The 17,736-nt window shown below is 47.1% G+C and overlaps 2 protein-coding genes across 5 annotated transcripts; both read left to right on the top strand.

Moving 5' to 3' along the window:
* The first annotated feature begins 338 nt into the window (after positions 1-338).
* On the top strand, positions 339-4,411 carry LOC148219758 (uncharacterized). The gene is made up of 5 exons (XM_088157003.1): positions 339-455; positions 1,748-2,026; positions 3,118-3,223; positions 3,535-3,631; positions 3,758-4,411. The coding sequence occupies exons 1-5, from the start codon at positions 339-341 to the stop codon at positions 4,359-4,361; spliced, it is 1,203 nt and encodes a 400-aa protein (XP_088013129.1). The 3' UTR covers positions 4,362-4,411.
* A 462-nt stretch (positions 4,412-4,873) lies between these two features.
* On the top strand, positions 4,874-17,455 carry NR2F1 (nuclear receptor subfamily 2 group F member 1). 4 transcript variants are annotated; one of them, XM_088156927.1, is made up of 4 exons: positions 4,874-5,398; positions 7,483-7,597; positions 8,477-9,004; positions 14,109-14,246. In XM_088156927.1, exons 1-3 carry the CDS (start codon positions 4,948-4,950, stop codon positions 8,964-8,966), a joined length of 1,056 nt encoding a protein of 351 aa, XP_088013053.1. In that variant the 5' UTR covers positions 4,874-4,947; the 3' UTR covers positions 8,967-9,004; positions 14,109-14,246. The 4 variants fall into 4 exon arrangements, with proteins under 4 accessions (XP_088013053.1, XP_088013052.1, XP_014739029.1 ...); XM_088156926.1 differs by lacking the exon at positions 7,483-7,597 and adding an exon at positions 14,381-17,455 and having other exon boundaries at positions 4,884-5,398; positions 14,109-14,296; XM_014883543.2 differs by lacking the exon at positions 7,483-7,597 and having other exon boundaries at positions 4,892-5,398; positions 14,109-17,455.
* The last annotated feature ends 281 nt before the right edge of the window (positions 17,456-17,736 follow it).

Raw genomic sequence — 17,736 nt, 5'->3', positions numbered from 1 at the left:
AACTTCACTGGCCCTTCAGCCATCGGCTATTTCTACAAACTACACTTTGAAAAACTGCTTTCCCCCAGCATGGAGCGAGTGAAAACCACCAAGTGTTTCCAGACAGACCAATGGAAAAGAATTTCTCCCAACCGCACAATCCTCGCTACCCAGATCAGTGCAGTCTGAGCCTGTTTAGGCTCCCTCTGCATCACAATTGTGCCCAGCCTGGCTGGGAAACATCTGATTACTGCCCCTGTAATCTGTTGACACTATCACCCAGATAAACAAGCTGCCATCGATCTTTTCATTAGGTGATCAAATAACAAACAAAGCAGGTGAAAGAGAAGAACGTTGGAATGTTTGCACGTCCCCAGCCCGGCGCCCTGCCGCTGCAGCTGGCCCTGGGACATGAGGTCGGTGCCTGCCGTACCCGCGTGGGTCACCTCTGTGAGACAAGCACGTTATCTGGGGAGGTGAGCGGTGGAAATTCCCACACGTTTCCACAGGGGGAAAGGGGAACGGAAGGGAGGAGGGAGAAAAAATCTCGGACGGAATGAAGACTAAGCGCCTCTCACTCCTCCCAAATAACGGGATGCCCAAATACAATGACGCCAGGGGAGGAGGTGGCCCCGGGGGGGCAGGATTGGGGAAGGTCCCTGCCAAGTGTCGCGGCCTCGCTCCCCTCCCTCTGCCCCGAAACCACGAGGAAGGAAGCGGCGACTTGCCTGGGTTGGCCCGGGAAGTCGGGGCCGTCGGCAGGATGCCCGGTCCGGGAGGAGGCGGGCTGCTGCTGCTGGGTCCGTCCACCTTCTCGCAGGCTTTCTGCCTCTGTCTGTGTCTGTGTCTGTGTCTCCCTCTCTCTCTCTCTCTCTCTCTCCCTCTCTCTCTCTCTCTTCGCCCCCCCCCCCCCCCCCCCCACCTCCGTGCCATGCTCTCCCTGTTTTACTCCCTGTCTCTTCACAGTCTGGGGAGTAAAATCTAGATGATATACATACGGAGCTTGCTTTTTTTGTCCTATTTAATCTTATTCGTTTCACCTTTTCACTGACCAAGAAACAGGAGGGAGACTTTATTTGGAAAGAGCGAGGGAGAGGAAAGAAGCCTACTGTTGCATAGTCAATAACATCCTTTTTATCAATGCAATATACAACAGAGACTGCTTGGCCAAGGGGCTCATTGAAAATCTCTTCATTATTTCGGGACAAAATCAAGCGTTTATTCTGATCTGATGAAATGATGAAGGAATCTTTTCTTCAGGCGGCTCCCAGCCTCAGATTTTAGAGTTGACAGGGAAAGAAAAAAAATACCGTGATAGCTACACATCAAAGTTGAGGGACTTTTTTTTCTCTCTCTTTACTTTTAATTAAAGCAACATCACTTTAAAAAAGTAAATAATAACAATAAAACTTCTGTCACCTTTTTCATTCCTTTTCCTTCTGCAGGTTTTCCATTCAGCTTCTAATCTGATTATAAACTTTAATGGGAGCTAAGAGAAAGGTATGGTGTCGAGTGGAGGGGCCTGGGGTGTTAGTGTTGATGGGATTTTTGTTGCGGGGGGGAGGTATTCAGCTTCTACAGTCTGTTTCTTCACATGCACTCTTTTGAACCCAAGGCAAATTTCAGACCGCTGACAAAAGGAAAGCTGCCGATAAGGCGGGCTTGTGAGAGAGACAGAAATTGAAAAGAAGAAGATCTTCTCCTCAGTGCGGTTTTCTATCTAAAATAAAAAAGGGAAATACATTTTTTTGGTAAAAATTGGGAGTAGGGTGGAAGGCCGGAGACAGGCTCGGAACCCCCCCCGCTTCCCGGGCTCCCCCGGGCCGACGGCTCCGTGCCCGCTAGATGGCAGCCGGAGCCAGCGATTCCTGCTCGCCGGGGCCGAGGCCGCTCCGGGCCGCGGAGGGGAGTGGAGGGGAAGGAGGGGGAGCGACACCGCAGCAACCCCCGCGCACCCCCCTACCCTCCTGGAGCAACTCACTTCGGGAGACCAGGGGATCGGAAGGAGGGGAGCGAGGGGAAGGGCATTGCGTGCAGGGCGTTTGGGGTGGTTCTGACTGCTCACACACCCGCAAAGTAAAATTAAAAGGTAGGGATGAAACCCCCGCGAGAAGCGCGGAGCCCTGTGGGGCTGCGGGTGGACATGTTAGGTGAGTAATGAGGGGTGAGGGACGAGGGACAGGCTGCAAAAAATAGCCCGAAGTGGGATGGGAACATATGGGGATTTGAATACTTGTGTGGACTCTAGCGCGTGTGTGTGCAAGGGTGCGCATATATAGGTGCCTGCTCCTCCGTGCAGCGGGAGTGTTTCCTTCTCCATCATTAAAACCCCGGGAGTGGCTTTTCCAACGGGAAAGCGGGAGACAAATCCCTATTTCAGATCTGTAGAGGGAAAAAAACCAAAACCCCCACACCAACTTTTCACAGGGAGCCCACACCGTGTCCTTTTAATTGCACCTTTCTGCCTATCGCAATGGACATAATTGTTATGAGGTGGGGGGTAGAAGGGCCGTAGACGACCCATACTAATCAGGTCTCAAAGTAAATAGCAGCACAGGGGGATCTCAATGTAAATTGTGCTTGTCAGAAGAATCTCCTCTCCCTCTCTCTACCCTTTCTCCCTCCCTTTTCCCCTCCCTCCCTTCCTCCCCCCTCTCTTCTCCCCTCCCTTCCCCATCCCAGTCAGTAGGTAGCGGAGAATTTTTTTTTACATTAGAAAAAAAAAAAAAAGAAAGAAAGAAAGAAAAAGAGAGGGGGAAAAGCGCGGGGAAAGGGGGGGGAGTTGGAGGGGGGGTAACCAATGGAGTGAAGGAGGCTTGGCTAACCTTAGCCTCCCATTTTCTCTCCCCCCAGTTCAGGGCTCTGACCAGTCAGTCGCCTTTGATTATCAGTTGCCAGCAGCCCTTCTCTTGGCTCCTTGACACGAGCTCCATATAAGGCAGCGATCTCCATAGAAACGTGTCAGTTTCAATAGTAGTGTCAAAGTTCACTATATACAGACATTCGCGCAGATCCCCCTTTCGGAAACATTGCTCTGCTAGGCTTCCCGTTTAAACGCATTCATTTTTTGGGTCTCTCTCTCTCTCTCTCTCCCTCTCTCCCCCTCTCTCCCCCCCCTTCCCTTGCATATTCTATTAGTTGTGTGCCCCCCCCCTTCGTCTCCCTCTTCTCCTTCCTTTTCTTCTTTTTTCCACCCTTCCTCCTTGTGTCTTTCGCTTCATTCCTGCAGGAGAAGAGGAGAGAGGTGAAACTGGAAAAAAAAAAAAAAAAACAAAAACTCGGAAAGAAAGAAAGAAAAAAGGGGGAAAGGAGAGAGAGAAACAGGGGGGAGGGGGAAAGTCCGGAGAGAGAGAGAAAGAACGCGTTCACATCTTAATACCGTTATTATTTCGACCATTCTTGCCTATTTTTTTTTTATTTTGGGGGAGGGCTTCTCTTCTGGGTGATGAGTTTTTACAGGAAATACTTTTTTTAAGCAACTAAACAAACAAAAAAAAGAATATTTTGGGGGTGATTTCCACCGATTTCCTTCTTTTTTTTTCCCCTCGCAACCAGTATCGTGCGCTCTCACACGAGAAGAAGACGGAAAAGGCAAGAAAGAGAAAAAGAAGAGGATTTATTTACCGACCTACTTTGGATCTCTCTTTTTCCTGCAAGTGTCATTATTATTCCCGTTCTCTATTTTTACACTTCGCCGTGAATTCGTCTCCTCTGCGAATTTAGTCACATCCGATTTTTTTCTGCGATTTTTTTTTTTTTTTTTTTTTTTAAAAAAAAGGCGAGAGAGAGCGCGAGCGAGCGAGAGAGACAGAGAGCGAGAGAGAGCAGCTCGGGAGAGAAAGAGCAGCGACCGGCAACCTCCTCCTCCTCCTCCTTCCCCGCCGCCGCGACAGGAGATCAAACTGCCTCAGCTCCCCGCCCGCCTCCGCCGCGCTCCCCGGCTCCGCCGCCCTGAATGGCTGACGGCGCCCTGCCCTGGACCTGGCCCCCGGACACCTCCATACTCTGATCGCCGGCGAGCGGTTCCTCTCTCGACCTCCCGCCTCCCCGAGAGCCCACACCGGCACCGGCGGCAGCGACAGCGGCGGCGACAGCAGCCTCCGCGGGAGCGGCGGCGGCCGAGCCCCGGCGGCGGCGAGCGGCGAGCGGCGACCTCCTCCTCCTCTTCCTTCCCCTCCTCCTCCTCCACCTCCTCCTCCTTTTCCTCCTCCTCCTCCTCGGCGGCGCCGCGGCTTCCTCTATGCCTGCACATCCTCCGCGCTCGTAGCGCCCGGACCGCGTGTGCCTGTGCCCGTGCGTGTGTGCGCGAGTGGGGAGCCGTGTGCCGGGCTTTCGCGCGCGTGTCTGCCTGCGTGTGCGTGTCCGGCGTGTTACTCTCCTGAATGCCTCTCCCGACAGCCTTGTTTGCCGTTTCTGATTTTGCAACTTAAAGTGGCGGCGGGGGGGGGGGGGGGGGAGGGCGAGGACAGGCAGTGAGAGCCGGGGAGAGAGGGAGCAGAGGGGGGAAGCGGTCAGGCGGCGGTATTTTAAAGAGAGGGGAGAGCTGGGAAGGGCAGGGAAGGAAAGGAAAGGAAAAGGAAGGAAGGAAGCAAGGAAGGAAGGAAGGAAGGAAGGAAAAGGAAAGGAAAGGGGGGGGGAAAGAGAGAGGGAGAAAATCCTCCGTCGCCCCCTCCCCCTCTCTAAAAAAAAAAAAATTAGCAAGAGCGCGAGCGAGAGCAGGGGGGCTCAAGGCGGCGAAAAATAAATAAAATTAAGAAAACGGCAGGAGCGGCTCCAGCCGGCAGCAGCGGCGGCAGCAGCAGGGCAGAGGCAACGACAGCCGAGGCGGAGGCAGGCGGCAGCAAGGGTCCCCTCGCTCTCCGCTCGCCCCCGGCGCCCGGGCGGCCGCCACTCCCCCGCCCCCCGCCTCATTCCCCGGCAGCCCGCAGCGAGACGCGCCGCTCCCCAGCACTTTTTTGGGCCCGAGATATGGCAATGGTAGTTAGCAGCTGGCGAGATCCGCAAGAAGACGTGGCCGGGGGCACTCCGAGCGGCCCCAACCCCGCCGCGACGCAGCCGGCCCGGGAGCAGCAGCCCCAGCAGCAAGGGAGTTCGGCCACCCCACACACCCCACAGACCCCCAGCCAGCCGGGACCCCCTTCCACGCCGGGCACGGCCGGAGACAAGGGAGCGGGCCAGCAGGGCTCGGGGCAGAGCCAGCAGCACATCGAGTGTGTGGTGTGCGGGGACAAGTCCAGCGGCAAGCACTACGGCCAGTTCACCTGCGAGGGCTGCAAAAGTTTCTTCAAGAGGAGCGTCCGCAGGAACTTAACTTACACATGCCGCGCCAACAGGAACTGTCCCATCGACCAGCACCACCGCAACCAGTGCCAGTACTGCCGCCTCAAGAAGTGCCTCAAAGTGGGCATGAGGCGGGAAGGTGAATATTTCTTCCCTACTATGCTATCGCTCCCCTCTCCCCGTGGCTGTGCAGGAGTGCGTGTGCGAGGGCTCTCCGTCTGTCTGTGTCTGCCTGTCCGTACGCGCACCTATATGCATACGTATATATATATATAATATATATATATATACACGCGCGCACACGCACGGCGTGCAAACACACACACATTTAAATATAAATATATTAAAATAAACACACACATATATACGTGTGTGTGTATATATGTATTTATTTATTTATTTATTTATTTACTGCTCTTCGTAGCAATCCAGGACTCTCTATATATTTCCATGCACACGTCAATCTCTTCCTCTGCCTGCACTCCATCTGGCAGCTTTGCACCAGGTTCTGTTGTTATTGTCGATGGTGGTTGGTGGTGTTTTCTTTTGCTTTTCGATTTGTGCCTCCTGCCCTCCCTCCCGCTCTTCCCCACCCCCTTCTCCGGCATTGCCACACTCGCCGCTTTCCCGATAATTGTGCAGAGAATTTATTATTATTATTATTATTATTATTATTATTATTATTATTATTATTATTATTATTATTACTACTACTACTACTACTATTATTACAATCGCTTGCTAAATATTTATCATTTAGCCTCTATCCCCATTTCCCCCTGCGCGCGCGTGTATGCATGTGTGCGTGTGCGTGTTTTAGATGTGGTTTTGTCTATTGTTGGCATGAGAAGGGAGGGTGGGGGGAGATACATCTTTCTCCCTTACGAGAGATGTGATTCCATTCAGCTTCCTTCCCTCTCACCCCTTCCCCACCCCCTTTCCACCCCATCATTTCTTTTTAAACCTGCAATACTTCTCAGTAGATTCACGTCTCAGGCTCATTTTTCCCGAAAGAAAGATGAAAGACGTGTAATTAGAGAAAGAGGAAAGGGTGTGAAAAAGATGGAAGGGAGAAAAGAGAAAAAAAAAAAAACAAAAAGAAAAAGGGAGGAAATGTGCTACTCTATCTCCGTTTCCCGGTGCTTCCCGGTGCCTTGGAGTGTGCTTCTGTGCGAGATTTGGCCTTGTTTTCATTCCATGCTTTCAAAGGAAAGTTTGTGGCTGAACCGTGTTTCTGTACTTCTGTCTTTTTTTTTTCAGTGCACTGCTCATTTTATTTCTTCATCAAACTCCACCCTCTCCTTACTCTCCTTAAAGTCTTCATACAAATCTTGATTTATAACCTCTTTACCGGTTCTTCTCATTTAAGCAGCATCCGCAGCCTGCATCTGGCGGCGAGATCCCTACCATTTCTAACTGCTCTGCTGGGTTTTTTTCTCCTCCTTTCCAAAGTTGCCTGTGGTTTTTCTTGCGTTCAGACTCATTCTCGTGTAGGGAGATTTCCTGTCCTCCTTTCTCCTCGAAACATTTCTCTCGGTTTAAAGTTTACTCTGTGACTGTCGTTAAAGATATAGTTGATTTTTTCAGTTTGATATTTTATATTCCACAAGAAGGAATTGAATTAGGCTGCCCCAGATATGAAAGAGCTCACAAATATGACGGCTTCATTGGTAGCTGCAGGGACTGTTCGTAGGCACCTGGGAGAGTTCAGGCAAGCAAAAAAAAAAAAAAAAAAGGAAGGAGGAGAAAAAATAAACAAACAAAAAAGTGAGAAATGTGCACACAGTTATATGAAAAATATCTGCCAAGTTTGCAAGTAGATTGAAGAGGGACAGGTAGGCTGGAGAGCAGCAGGACAGAGTCTGGTCCGGGTGGGGAGGAGGGCTCGTTGAGGAAGAAAAGAGAAAGTTGAGAAAAATGTGGCACGCCGGAAACATGAGTGATTGCATGTGCGGGTGTGTGCCAGCAAGCGTGTGCGATTGTGCGGTTGTGTGTCTGTGTGTGCAGGGTATAAGCCTGAGTAGCCGTATCTTTCCCTGAAGTTACGTTTGTTTACATGGCAAGCGGCTGCAAACGCTGGCACTGATGGAGTAAAATACACGCACACATTAAAAAAAAAAAAAAAAAAAAAAAAAAAAAACCACCAACTTTGGTCAGCTTTCGGGACTCGAGGCATGCTTACGCTCTGTGTGGAGATGGTTAATGAATCCAGTGTTTTTGCAGTTGCAAGCTTGTGCATTCACTGTGCAACGCTGACTGCAGGCTTTTGCAGTGGCAACAGCTCACCAAAGATATTAATTACACCGTCCCCTTTTTTTTCCACGAATGTTTGGCTATTGTAAGTTCGGACATTTTTGTTTTATTTCTCCCTTTCCCCTGATAATATTTAACCTTTATCTTCCTTTTAGCAGGGAAAACTTTGCTGGGCGGGGGAGGGGGGGGGGCTCTATGGAAAGCTGGTTCTGTGTAATAAAGTTAGCAGTGGGGAGCTGGAACGCTGCGACCTGTTCCAGCTTGAAGGGTAACGTCGAGGTATTTTTGAAGAATATGGACGCATTTGGTTTTATGAATTATTTTATTTAATGTTTTAGTCTAAAAAGCGACACAGCAGTTTACTTGTAAATTTCAGTGGTATCAGGGCAATAGGCTGGGATTCACGGCAGAGCTTGGCTCTTTTTTACAGTTGGCTGTGATTTTTAACTCTACTTTCTCACCACCCAGTGGAATTTTTTTTTTTTTTTTTTTTTTTTTTTTTTTTTTTTACGTGCGGGGCTTTCTTTTGTTACGAGAGGGGAGGGGGGAAGAGGGGGTTGTGTGAGGATTTGTCTTGTTTGCCTTGGCTTCTTTTTTTTTCCCCCTTTCTTTTTAATCTGTTTATTTTGTGAAGCCTGTCTGCATTGTGGTCGGGGGTGGGGGGAGTGGAACGCGCTTGGCTGCCGCCGGGCTGAGGCTGCCTGAGCAGGGGTCGGGGCCGGGGCCGGGGCCGGGGCCGGGGCCGATGCAGGGGCCGGGCGGGGGGCGCAGTGCAGGTCGGCAGCAGCTGCCCGGCTCCGCATGCCTCTGTCTGTCCGTGCCTGTGCGTGTGCCTGGAGCGAGGCGGCGGCGGGGAGGGGAAGAAGCCCGGCATTGTCTCCGGCTGGTTGGCAGCGCCGCCGGGGCGATGCTTGCGAGCCTCCTGGATGCACATTTCCTCTCCTTCTCTCCTTCTTTTTGTCAGCGGTTCAGCGAGGAAGAATGCCGCCCACCCAACCCAACCCCGGCCAGTACGCCCTCACCAACGGCGACCCTCTGAACGGGCACTGCTATCTCTCGGGATACATCTCCCTCCTGCTGCGGGCCGAGCCCTACCCCACCTCCCGCTACGGCAGCCAGTGCATGCAGCCCAACAACATCATGGGCATCGAGAACATCTGCGAGCTGGCCGCCCGTCTGCTCTTCAGCGCCGTCGAGTGGGCCCGCAATATTCCCTTCTTCCCCGACCTGCAGATCACCGACCAGGTGGCCTTGCTGCGGCTTACCTGGAGCGAGCTCTTCGTCCTCAATGCTGCCCAGTGCTCCATGCCCCTCCATGTGGCCCCGCTCCTGGCCGCCGCCGGCCTCCACGCCTCCCCCATGTCGGCCGACCGCGTTGTCGCCTTCATGGACCACATCCGCATCTTCCAGGAACAGGTGGAGAAACTGAAGGCGCTGCACGTCGATTCGGCTGAATACAGCTGTCTGAAAGCCATCGTCCTCTTCACCTCAGGTGAGGGGACGGGTTGGGGATGTGAGACGTCTGGGAAAAAAAAAAAGAAAAAAACTAAACGAAACAAAACAAACAAACAACAACAACAACAAAAAAAAACCAAAAAAAAACCAAAAAAAAACCACAGCACCTGCGGGAAAATAAGGGAAAAAAATTAAATAGAATTATTTTTAAAGGAAAGGGACTGGAGGCCGAGGAAGCATAGCATCTGACGGGGGTACAGTCCGGTCCAGGGATCAGCCTCTCCCTCATCATCGCTAACACTGGCTCTTTTGCACACAGTCCCTCAAAAAAAAAAAAAAAAAAAAAAAAAAAAAAACAACCAAAAAAACAACAAAACCAAATTAAGTGTAGGCGGTGGAAACATGCATGTTAACAATTTTTCCCTGTGATAGATGGTTTGAATTAACTAGCAGGAAAGTTGCATTAGCATTGCCTTTGAAGTGCTCTGGTCATAGCTTATAAGAATATAATACGTATACTATTATTGTAACCTGCAAGGGAGAATTTATAAACATCAAAGAGGAACTATGTGAAGGAAATATAGGAAATGGAAACAAGGCAAGATAAGAGCCTGGGCAGTGTAATTTTTAAATTATTATTCTAATTATCACCACGATGTTGCTAATTGCCACCTTTCCTACTTGTTTCTCTTTTTTTTTTTTCTTTTTCATTTTTATACACCCTCTCCCCATCCCCTTGCTCCTCTCTTGTACAAGCCTCTCCCCTCTTTTCCCAATTAGCAATAACTAAACAGTTCTGATAAATGTAACTTAAAGCCAGGCCAAGGCAAAATTAAAAGCATTCCTGAACAAAGATGGCAAATCGTTCAAAGGCCTTGTTTAACACTGAGCAGTTTATAATCCATCAATATTTGTTGCCTTTCAAGCACGAAAGATAGTATTTACATTGTATTAAAATGACTCCTAAATTTGCACTATATTGTAATGCAGCAAATGTAGTATTAATATCGATTTGAACATCAGATAATTTATTTAGACAGGGTATCTAATTTGTATGCAGGGTGGTCGGAGACATGTACTGTGACTGCCCCCTTTTATTTCCAGTGCAAATGCAGTCTTGCAGCGTTGGAGGGAATATTTCTTTGCAAAGGATAATGTGCAAATCTTAAAACAAATGGAAGATTTACTGAATAGCCAACTCGACATTTTAATGTATTTTATCATAATAAGTCTTCTTGATGGAAACATGTTTTTCAAGAGTGACAAAGAGACCTGCCTGCATTTATCAGGGTGATTTAACTCCACTGCCTGCCTGCAGACTCCCAGACTTTCCTTTCCCATTCATTTCGGTGAGCTCATCAATACACAGGGACAGTCGAGGACAACCCTTTTTTCTCCCAGACCCAAGCTGGAGAGATTCTTCCCAAGCAGATCTGGGAAAATGTCTGGCTGTGCCTCAGCCCTTCCACATGCCACAGGCCCTGTGAAGGAAGTTGCCCCTGATAGAGACCTGGTTAAGGGAGTATTTTACTTTTTCTTCTTTCTCTTCTCTCCCTGTTCCTGCAAGTCTTCCCCGCTTACTTCCAAAACAATTGACCTTGGCTAGAAAAAGGGTACGTGGCTTTAGAGGAGCTCTTAATTTACATATAATAAAAAAAAATGTAATAACTTAACATTTCTGAGGGAGAAGTCCCTTCCCACAGTGGAGTGGAGAATGAAGGAAGGGAACAATAACATTATTTCAGGGCAGGATCACATGGGGCATCCATGGGAAATGGAAATACTGCTGTCAGGTGTAATCTAGTACCCCTCACCCCCATCCACACACTCCCACTTTTCACAAAAATTGTTTTCATTGTATATTCAGAGGGGAATTCATGAGAAGCCTTTCTCAAAGTCATCCAACTTTTAAACAAACTTTAACTGACAGAAAAGACATTTTTAGACATATTGTCCAAAGTCCTTCACTAAGGACTAAGAATCTAAAGCTGGCATGGATTTGTCCTGTTGTGGTTTTTACATTTGGGCTCCACAGAGCATGTATTTAACCTGTAAAATTGTGGACATAGTCCAAAAGCTGTGTAGTAACCCCAAACTTCCTTGCCTCCTTTCCCCTTGTCTCCCATACCCTCCTCCTTGCCGTCATCTCCTTCTCCCCACTGCCAAACTTTAGCAATATTAATTCCTACATCTACCTTTTCATCGCCATGAATATATGTTTCCGGGAACAGACAGAGACAGATAACGTAAATCAAATACATCTATTTACAGCGCAATCAGAACTTTTGATTTCTAGTTAGATGCCAGCTGATTATGTCTATATTTTCTGAACACTAAACTCTTCTGAACATGTAACATGAAATACATTGCCGCCACTACAAAGGGGAAGGCTGGAGTGTGTTGAACACTAATGGTTATTTATTTACATAATTTCTTTTCCATAGACTACAAGAAGAAATATAGAGCTTTCCCTTATTGACACACTGCCATATAAAAAAGCAAGGCACACACAGGATTTTCACATTAGCCCACTTTCTGAGATGGAATAATAATTCACCTTCAGTAAACATGGATTGCATTATTTCTCCCATGGATTGCACCTCTCTGGGCTGCATAATATAGTCGAGTTGTAGATCCTTTAATTATTATTATTTTTAATCACATTCTGAAGGGAGAATTGAGACTTCCACCCCCACTTAAGGCTGCAGAATAAAACCCAAGTGAAGGCATATGCCAGACCATCTAAAATAATTGAAGCCCAACAGATATTATCAGCATGAGAAAATTCTGAATTTTTGGAGGTCTAAGGCAAAACCCATGGTCAGTTTTTCAAACACACACACGAATCAGACTGATGCCCTTTTAGAGAGCAAGTTCCCCATCCACGTTGTCCAGTGACCTACACTTATAGGTGCACTTATCGTAAATGTCTGATAAATATTTTACTAACCTTAAGGGTATGACATATGGGGCATAAAGAAAAAAGCCCTGCCAGGGTGTCAGTAAGATCCTTTCATATTGCATTGTTTGGAAGCTGAATAGGATCCTAATGCATAATGGGCAGATAATGCATGTAAAATAGCAAGATATATGTAAATATGGAATCTGATTTGTGGCAATCAACGTATGAACAGGTCTGTGGTTTTGATATGTATTGCAAACAAGAACAGGGTCCAGCTTTTGATAGATATATATGTTGCAACCTGGTGCTTTAGATGTTGCAAAATATCATTGCATTAAAAGTAGAGTATGGATTAGCAGAGCAACCTCGTTCAGATAATTGTGTGTCTGAGGGATGCCAAGTCCGCAGCTCAGGTCAGAGGTTCTCCTTCTCAAAGTTCCTAAATTATGGCTTGTTTTATTTGTATTTTTTGCTTGAGGCCATAGTATTGTAGATGAAGGTGATCTGAAATCTTTGTAAGGTCAGTTCTTGATAAGAGAAGACTTAAGCTTCAAAAATGCCAGTACAATAGATTTTATTTTATTTTATCTTTATTTTATTTTATTCTATTCTATTTTTAGTTTTGTTCATTTGTTAATTTGTTATGTCTTTCCAGGGTCACAACTCTACACTCACAGTTTTATAATGTCTTTTTGGGGGCCATTAACTCTTTCATATATGGATCTATATATTAGCAAAGTCTGGCTTTGGTCTGTTAAACTGAACTGCTAGCTGACAACCTTGGTCTGATCTTGATAGCTGGAGATTTTTCTGTTTTGTTGGTTGGGTTTTTTTGTTAGGATTTTTGGTTATTATTTTGGTTTGGTGTTTTGAATATCTGTTCTGAACCTTTGAAATAATGTGGATGGTTTCAGCCATCTGGGCATACTCACCACTTTTCCATGACTATTCTTTCCTGAGCAAGTCATTCCACAAGCAGCTGGTGCACAGTTATCCTCTGGTTTGGGTTATGTGTTCTCAGAGATAGGATATGTTCTTGTAAATGTCTCTCTGTGTGTGCAAATGCACAGATGCATCCATACCTCTCTGCTTGTATCTGTATACACACAATAACGTGTATATATACAAATACATGGGTGTAAAGGGTTTCTGCTCTCGGATTAGTACAGCTTTGCCCAGGTCATATAGTTCTGCAAGGTGCAAGGCGTATTCTTCTGACAGTTTGGGTGCCAGAAGGACCTATAAGGAAGGAGTCTCTCTGGTTTCATTTAGGCAAGGCTAAGCCGCTGCAGCTCTCCCCACCTTTGTGTCTGAGAGCTACAGACGCCTGCTGAGCGCAAGCTGGGACTAACCTAGCCGTTTGCTACCGGATTTATCACATAGCCCGCAAAGACGCGGCAAGTTTGCGATGGCTGGCAGTGAGGCAGGAGCAGAGGAGACTCCCCTGCCCCACGGCATCCCCCAGCCGGCTCCCTGCCAGTCCCTGCAGGTCCAAGTCACTGCCTCTGTGTGATGTGCAACCATGTCAACAAACTCCTTGTTTCTCACTCTGCCTTTATGCGACTCTGCTTATCGTATCATTACTGTTGTTTCTATTATTATTATTATTATTATTATTATTATTATTATTATTATTATTATTATTATTATTATTATTACTATTATTTTATTTATTTATTTCCCCCAATACCTTATTTTTCTTCCTCTCGGCGTTATTTAAGGGGGCTGGTCCAGGTTTCCAGCATCCCCGTGGTGGGTTCCCTGGAGCAGAAACCACGCTCGACAGCGTGGAGTGTCGGTGGGGGGGGATGTGAAAAGGAAGCGTGGGGGGTTGTGTGCGTGTGAGATTGGGACGAGAGGGGTGCTGGCACTCCATCGTATTCTGGGTGAAAATATCCACAGTGGCGACGAGCCACAGCGAGGCTCGCGTTATTTATTTGGCAGTGGTGCGCGGGATGGGATGGGATGGGATGGGATGGGATGGGATGGGATGGGATGGGATGGGATGGGGATGGGGATGGGGATGGGGATGGGGATGGGGATGGGGATGGGGATGGGGATGGGATGGGGGGTGCGCCTTTGAGCTGCCCCCCATCCTCGCAGCGTTTCCCCGTGCGATTCCCAACCACTAACTATCTCCTCTCCGCTTCCTCCTCCTCCTCCTCCACCTCCTCCCTCCACTCTCCCTCCGCCTGCCGCCGTTCGGCGGCTGCCTCCGCGGGTGCGGTGCGGTGGGCAGACGCCTGCGGCCTGTCTGATGCTGCGCACATCGAGAGCCTCCAGGAGAAATCGCAGTGCGCGCTCGAGGAGTACGTGCGGAGCCAGTACCCCAACCAGCCCAGCCGCTTCGGGAAGCTGCTGCTGCGGCTGCCCTCCCTGCGCACCGTATCCTCCTCCGTCATCGAGCAGCTCTTCTTCGTCCGCTTGGTAGGTAAAACCCCCATCGAAACCCTCATCAGGGATATGCTACTGTCGGGGAGCAGCTTCAACTGGCCTTACATGTCCATCCAGTGCTCCTAGAGCCCATCCCGCATCCCCGGCAGAGAGGCGGCGGAGCGGCGGAGAGGGGAACGCTCGCACCGAGGGGCAGTCGGGGTGCGGGGGTCCCGGGAGGTGGACACTGAACAAAAGAAAGGGCGAGTGGGAGCAGAGATGGGGCCGTGGAGGGGAGAAGGACGGACCTGTCGTCCGTGGAGGTTGTGATGTTTAGCCTTTTTTTTTTTTTTTGGCCTATTTTGGGTTTTTTGTTTCTTTTTTGTTTTCTTTTGGAGAGGAGGAAAAAAGAAATAAATAATATTAATAAAAGAGACAAAAAAAAATGAGTATTGAGGGGATATTAATCAAACCTGAAGGGGATACTGGATCTTCCAGGATTTATTGTGGACTGTTGTTGATATATGCTGTACAGTAAACCAACAAAACAAAAAAGCATTGAAACTGAACTGAACCTTGTGTAGAATAAAAAAAAAAAAACGCCCAAAACCAAGCAAACAACAACAAAATTTCCATGCGCAAACACCATGAACATTGTTACTCATTTTGTAATATATTAGTCTTTATTTTCATTTTTGGTAAAAGTTAAACATCATACGCGCATAGAGGAAAAAAAAAGAAAAGGAGAATTAGGGGAAAATAACATTTTCCAAATAATTATAAAAGAATTGTCCTGTGTCTATGTATCTATATCTGTTTTGTATTTTTTTCTGGTTCCAAACCAGGTTTCCTGTGATTCTATACTAATAATTTTTGATATAACCCTTTGCTTCTTATAATGAGTGCGATATATGTTGTCAAAGCTGTTCTTCAAGAATTAAAATTGAAGTGAGAATTAAAAAAAAAAAATAAAAGAATTTAGCAAAAAAACCCCAACTTATCACCCCACAACCCATGAGTCTTGTTGCTTGAAACATGCCAACAATTCCAAAAAAAAAAAAAAAAAGGAAAAAAATTTTTAAAAAGAGAAAAAATCATAAACAAAAATAACAACAAAGATCTCCCCATATTTTTAACTCCTGTACTGGTGCTAAAAAATTAGAATTTAAAAAATACTTGGGAGGGGTAAGCAAGTCGTGTAAACTAAGGGATGCTCCTCCAAAATGGACTTGACTGTATAAGCTTAGGGCTGAGCTGTCAAGGCCTAGTAAAAGGGAGCAGGAGTTGCAGCGTGATGCCTTAGGTGACCTTGCCTTCCTGGGACTGCACCACAGACTCTCCACCAAGGCTGATGGGCCTATCTGACTGACCTACCCCTTTTTGAAACACCTTTTCCCATCACCTGGATTTTCTGCTGAGTTCACACATTGCTTTTTACTCTCAGACATCGTGGTCATGGATTGAAGTCACCATATGCCATCATCTCTACCCGTGCAGCAAAACGCATACTCTAGCCATGGGTCATATTTGTTCCAGGCTTGGTTCTGGGGACAAGGTGTGGGGCTGCGGGGTTTTGTTTTTATCTTCTTTTCCACTCCAAGGGCTCACAGACCCCAATATGTGCTCCAGTATGCATGCCTTGTGCTTACTGTCAGCCAGAACAGATCTCTTGCTTTTTTTCCCAACTCTAGTTGCTGTGTGTGGAGGGTATTCCCACTCCATTAATATAGAAATCCAGCTGGATGCTCGCTCATTGGGTGGTGAGCTAGTGCATTTCATGTATGCTTATGTGCCATGGCCATGCAAAAAACACAGGCTGTGACATCCCACACCATGGCCCACCCACTGCCAGGGCCCGAGCTCTGTGCCAAAAGCCCCTTTTCATTTCAGCTTGTCTTTTTTTTTCCCAGAAAATTAAAAATCGTTTTTGTAATGGAGCTGCTTTGAAGGTAAAGGCTTCTAGCTGGTGGTGCAGATCTCTGTAACAGCTTTCAGTGCATTAATGTTTTATAGGATCTGAGACGGAGCTGTAAGAACACATACTACCAAGGGAGCTCTTTCTTAATGTATTAATAAAGCTGGATCTTTAAAAATAACATTGTCCCACTCACACAGACACCTCCTGTGCCCTCCAAACAAGCCTAGATGAGGTAGACTTTTCAGTTTGTGAAGACATGGGCAGTATTTTTCTTTTAATTTGCTGTCCTCCATACTCTCCTCTCTCTCCTTACCTCCTTCTCTCTCAATCTCCCATCTTTTTTTTTTTTCATTCTTCATTTCTTTTTTCCTTTTTTTTTTTCTTTCTTTAACAAGATTCTTCAATTCAACTCGCTTGGGGTTTTTAATATTCTAGGCGCAGCAGATCTGAGGTGAGAGCAGCTCTATACGGTAGACAGCTATAGCTGGATAATCAACATTACAGGCAGATCCTCTATGGGGGTATCGCCTCATTCGAGATGGAGAAAAGGCCTGTATTCATAGGTGTTGGGAGTGGGGGGGACTTGGATAATTCTAGACGTGAGCACACAAGAACAGGAATTAGGGAGTTAGACAAACAGACAGACGTCCTCCCTTTTTGTCACTCACTTGGACACTGCATGAGCGAGAGCTTTGTTCCTGCCCCTTCCCCCTGGAGAGAGGGGGTCCAGCAGCCCCTCCGGGCTCTCAACAGTGAGTGAGCGGGAATGCTCAGACATGGGAGGTGCTGAAAGAAGCATTTTTCACCACTTCTTTATGGTGGGATGGGTGATTTGGGACCCAGATGAACTAGCAGTTTAAAACACAAACAAACAAACAAAATCAAACAAACAAACCAAAAACTAACAAAAACCAAACCCCAAAACCCCTAACCAAAAACAACAACAGAAACAAACCAACAAAACAAAAAACCACCACCAACACATCCCCCCCACCCTCCACCCGCCCACCTACAGACAAACAAAACAAATGGGGATATCAGAAGAGAAAAACAGGTCTCGGTTTCTTCCAATGAGATGTAAATAAATTCATTACAGTGTTATCCCACTGATGAAAACCGATAAACTTTTTCGTAGATATTTTTAAATTAATTTTCATATTTATGAATAATAATAACCCACGGATTGCCAAGAAACTTGCAGGTGTAGAGGAGGTGTACGAGATGCACTTATTTCCATGTATGTGCCTAGAAAGAAGTGTTTCAATCCCTTATTAAACTTTGGTTATAAGATGGTATTGTGTTCTGAAGTGTTAACTATCCAGTCTGAGTTGTGTCAGTGGATGTTTTCCTTTGCCACGCTGCAGCTTCTGGGGCATTCATATGGCAGCTAAAAGTACTGTATCATCGCCTCATCGAGTGCTACTTGCTGGGAAAAAAAAATTAATACGTGGATGCGGAGACGGGCTGGGGTCTCTCAGTAAGTTTCTGCCGACGTATTCGTAACCTACAATATACTGCTTTAAAATTAACTCCATCTACATTTCTTCTGCCTTGTTGTTGCCGGGGGCCCGGGAGC

The sequence above is a fragment of the Sturnus vulgaris genome, chromosome Z (assembly GCF_052056855.1).
Source record: "Sturnus vulgaris isolate bStuVul1 chromosome Z, bStuVul1.hap1, whole genome shotgun sequence".
Classification (NCBI taxonomy): Eukaryota; Metazoa; Chordata; class Aves; order Passeriformes; family Sturnidae; genus Sturnus; species Sturnus vulgaris.
The sequence above is the reverse complement of the archived record's forward strand: the minus strand, read 5'-3'. Positions and strand labels throughout refer to the sequence as shown.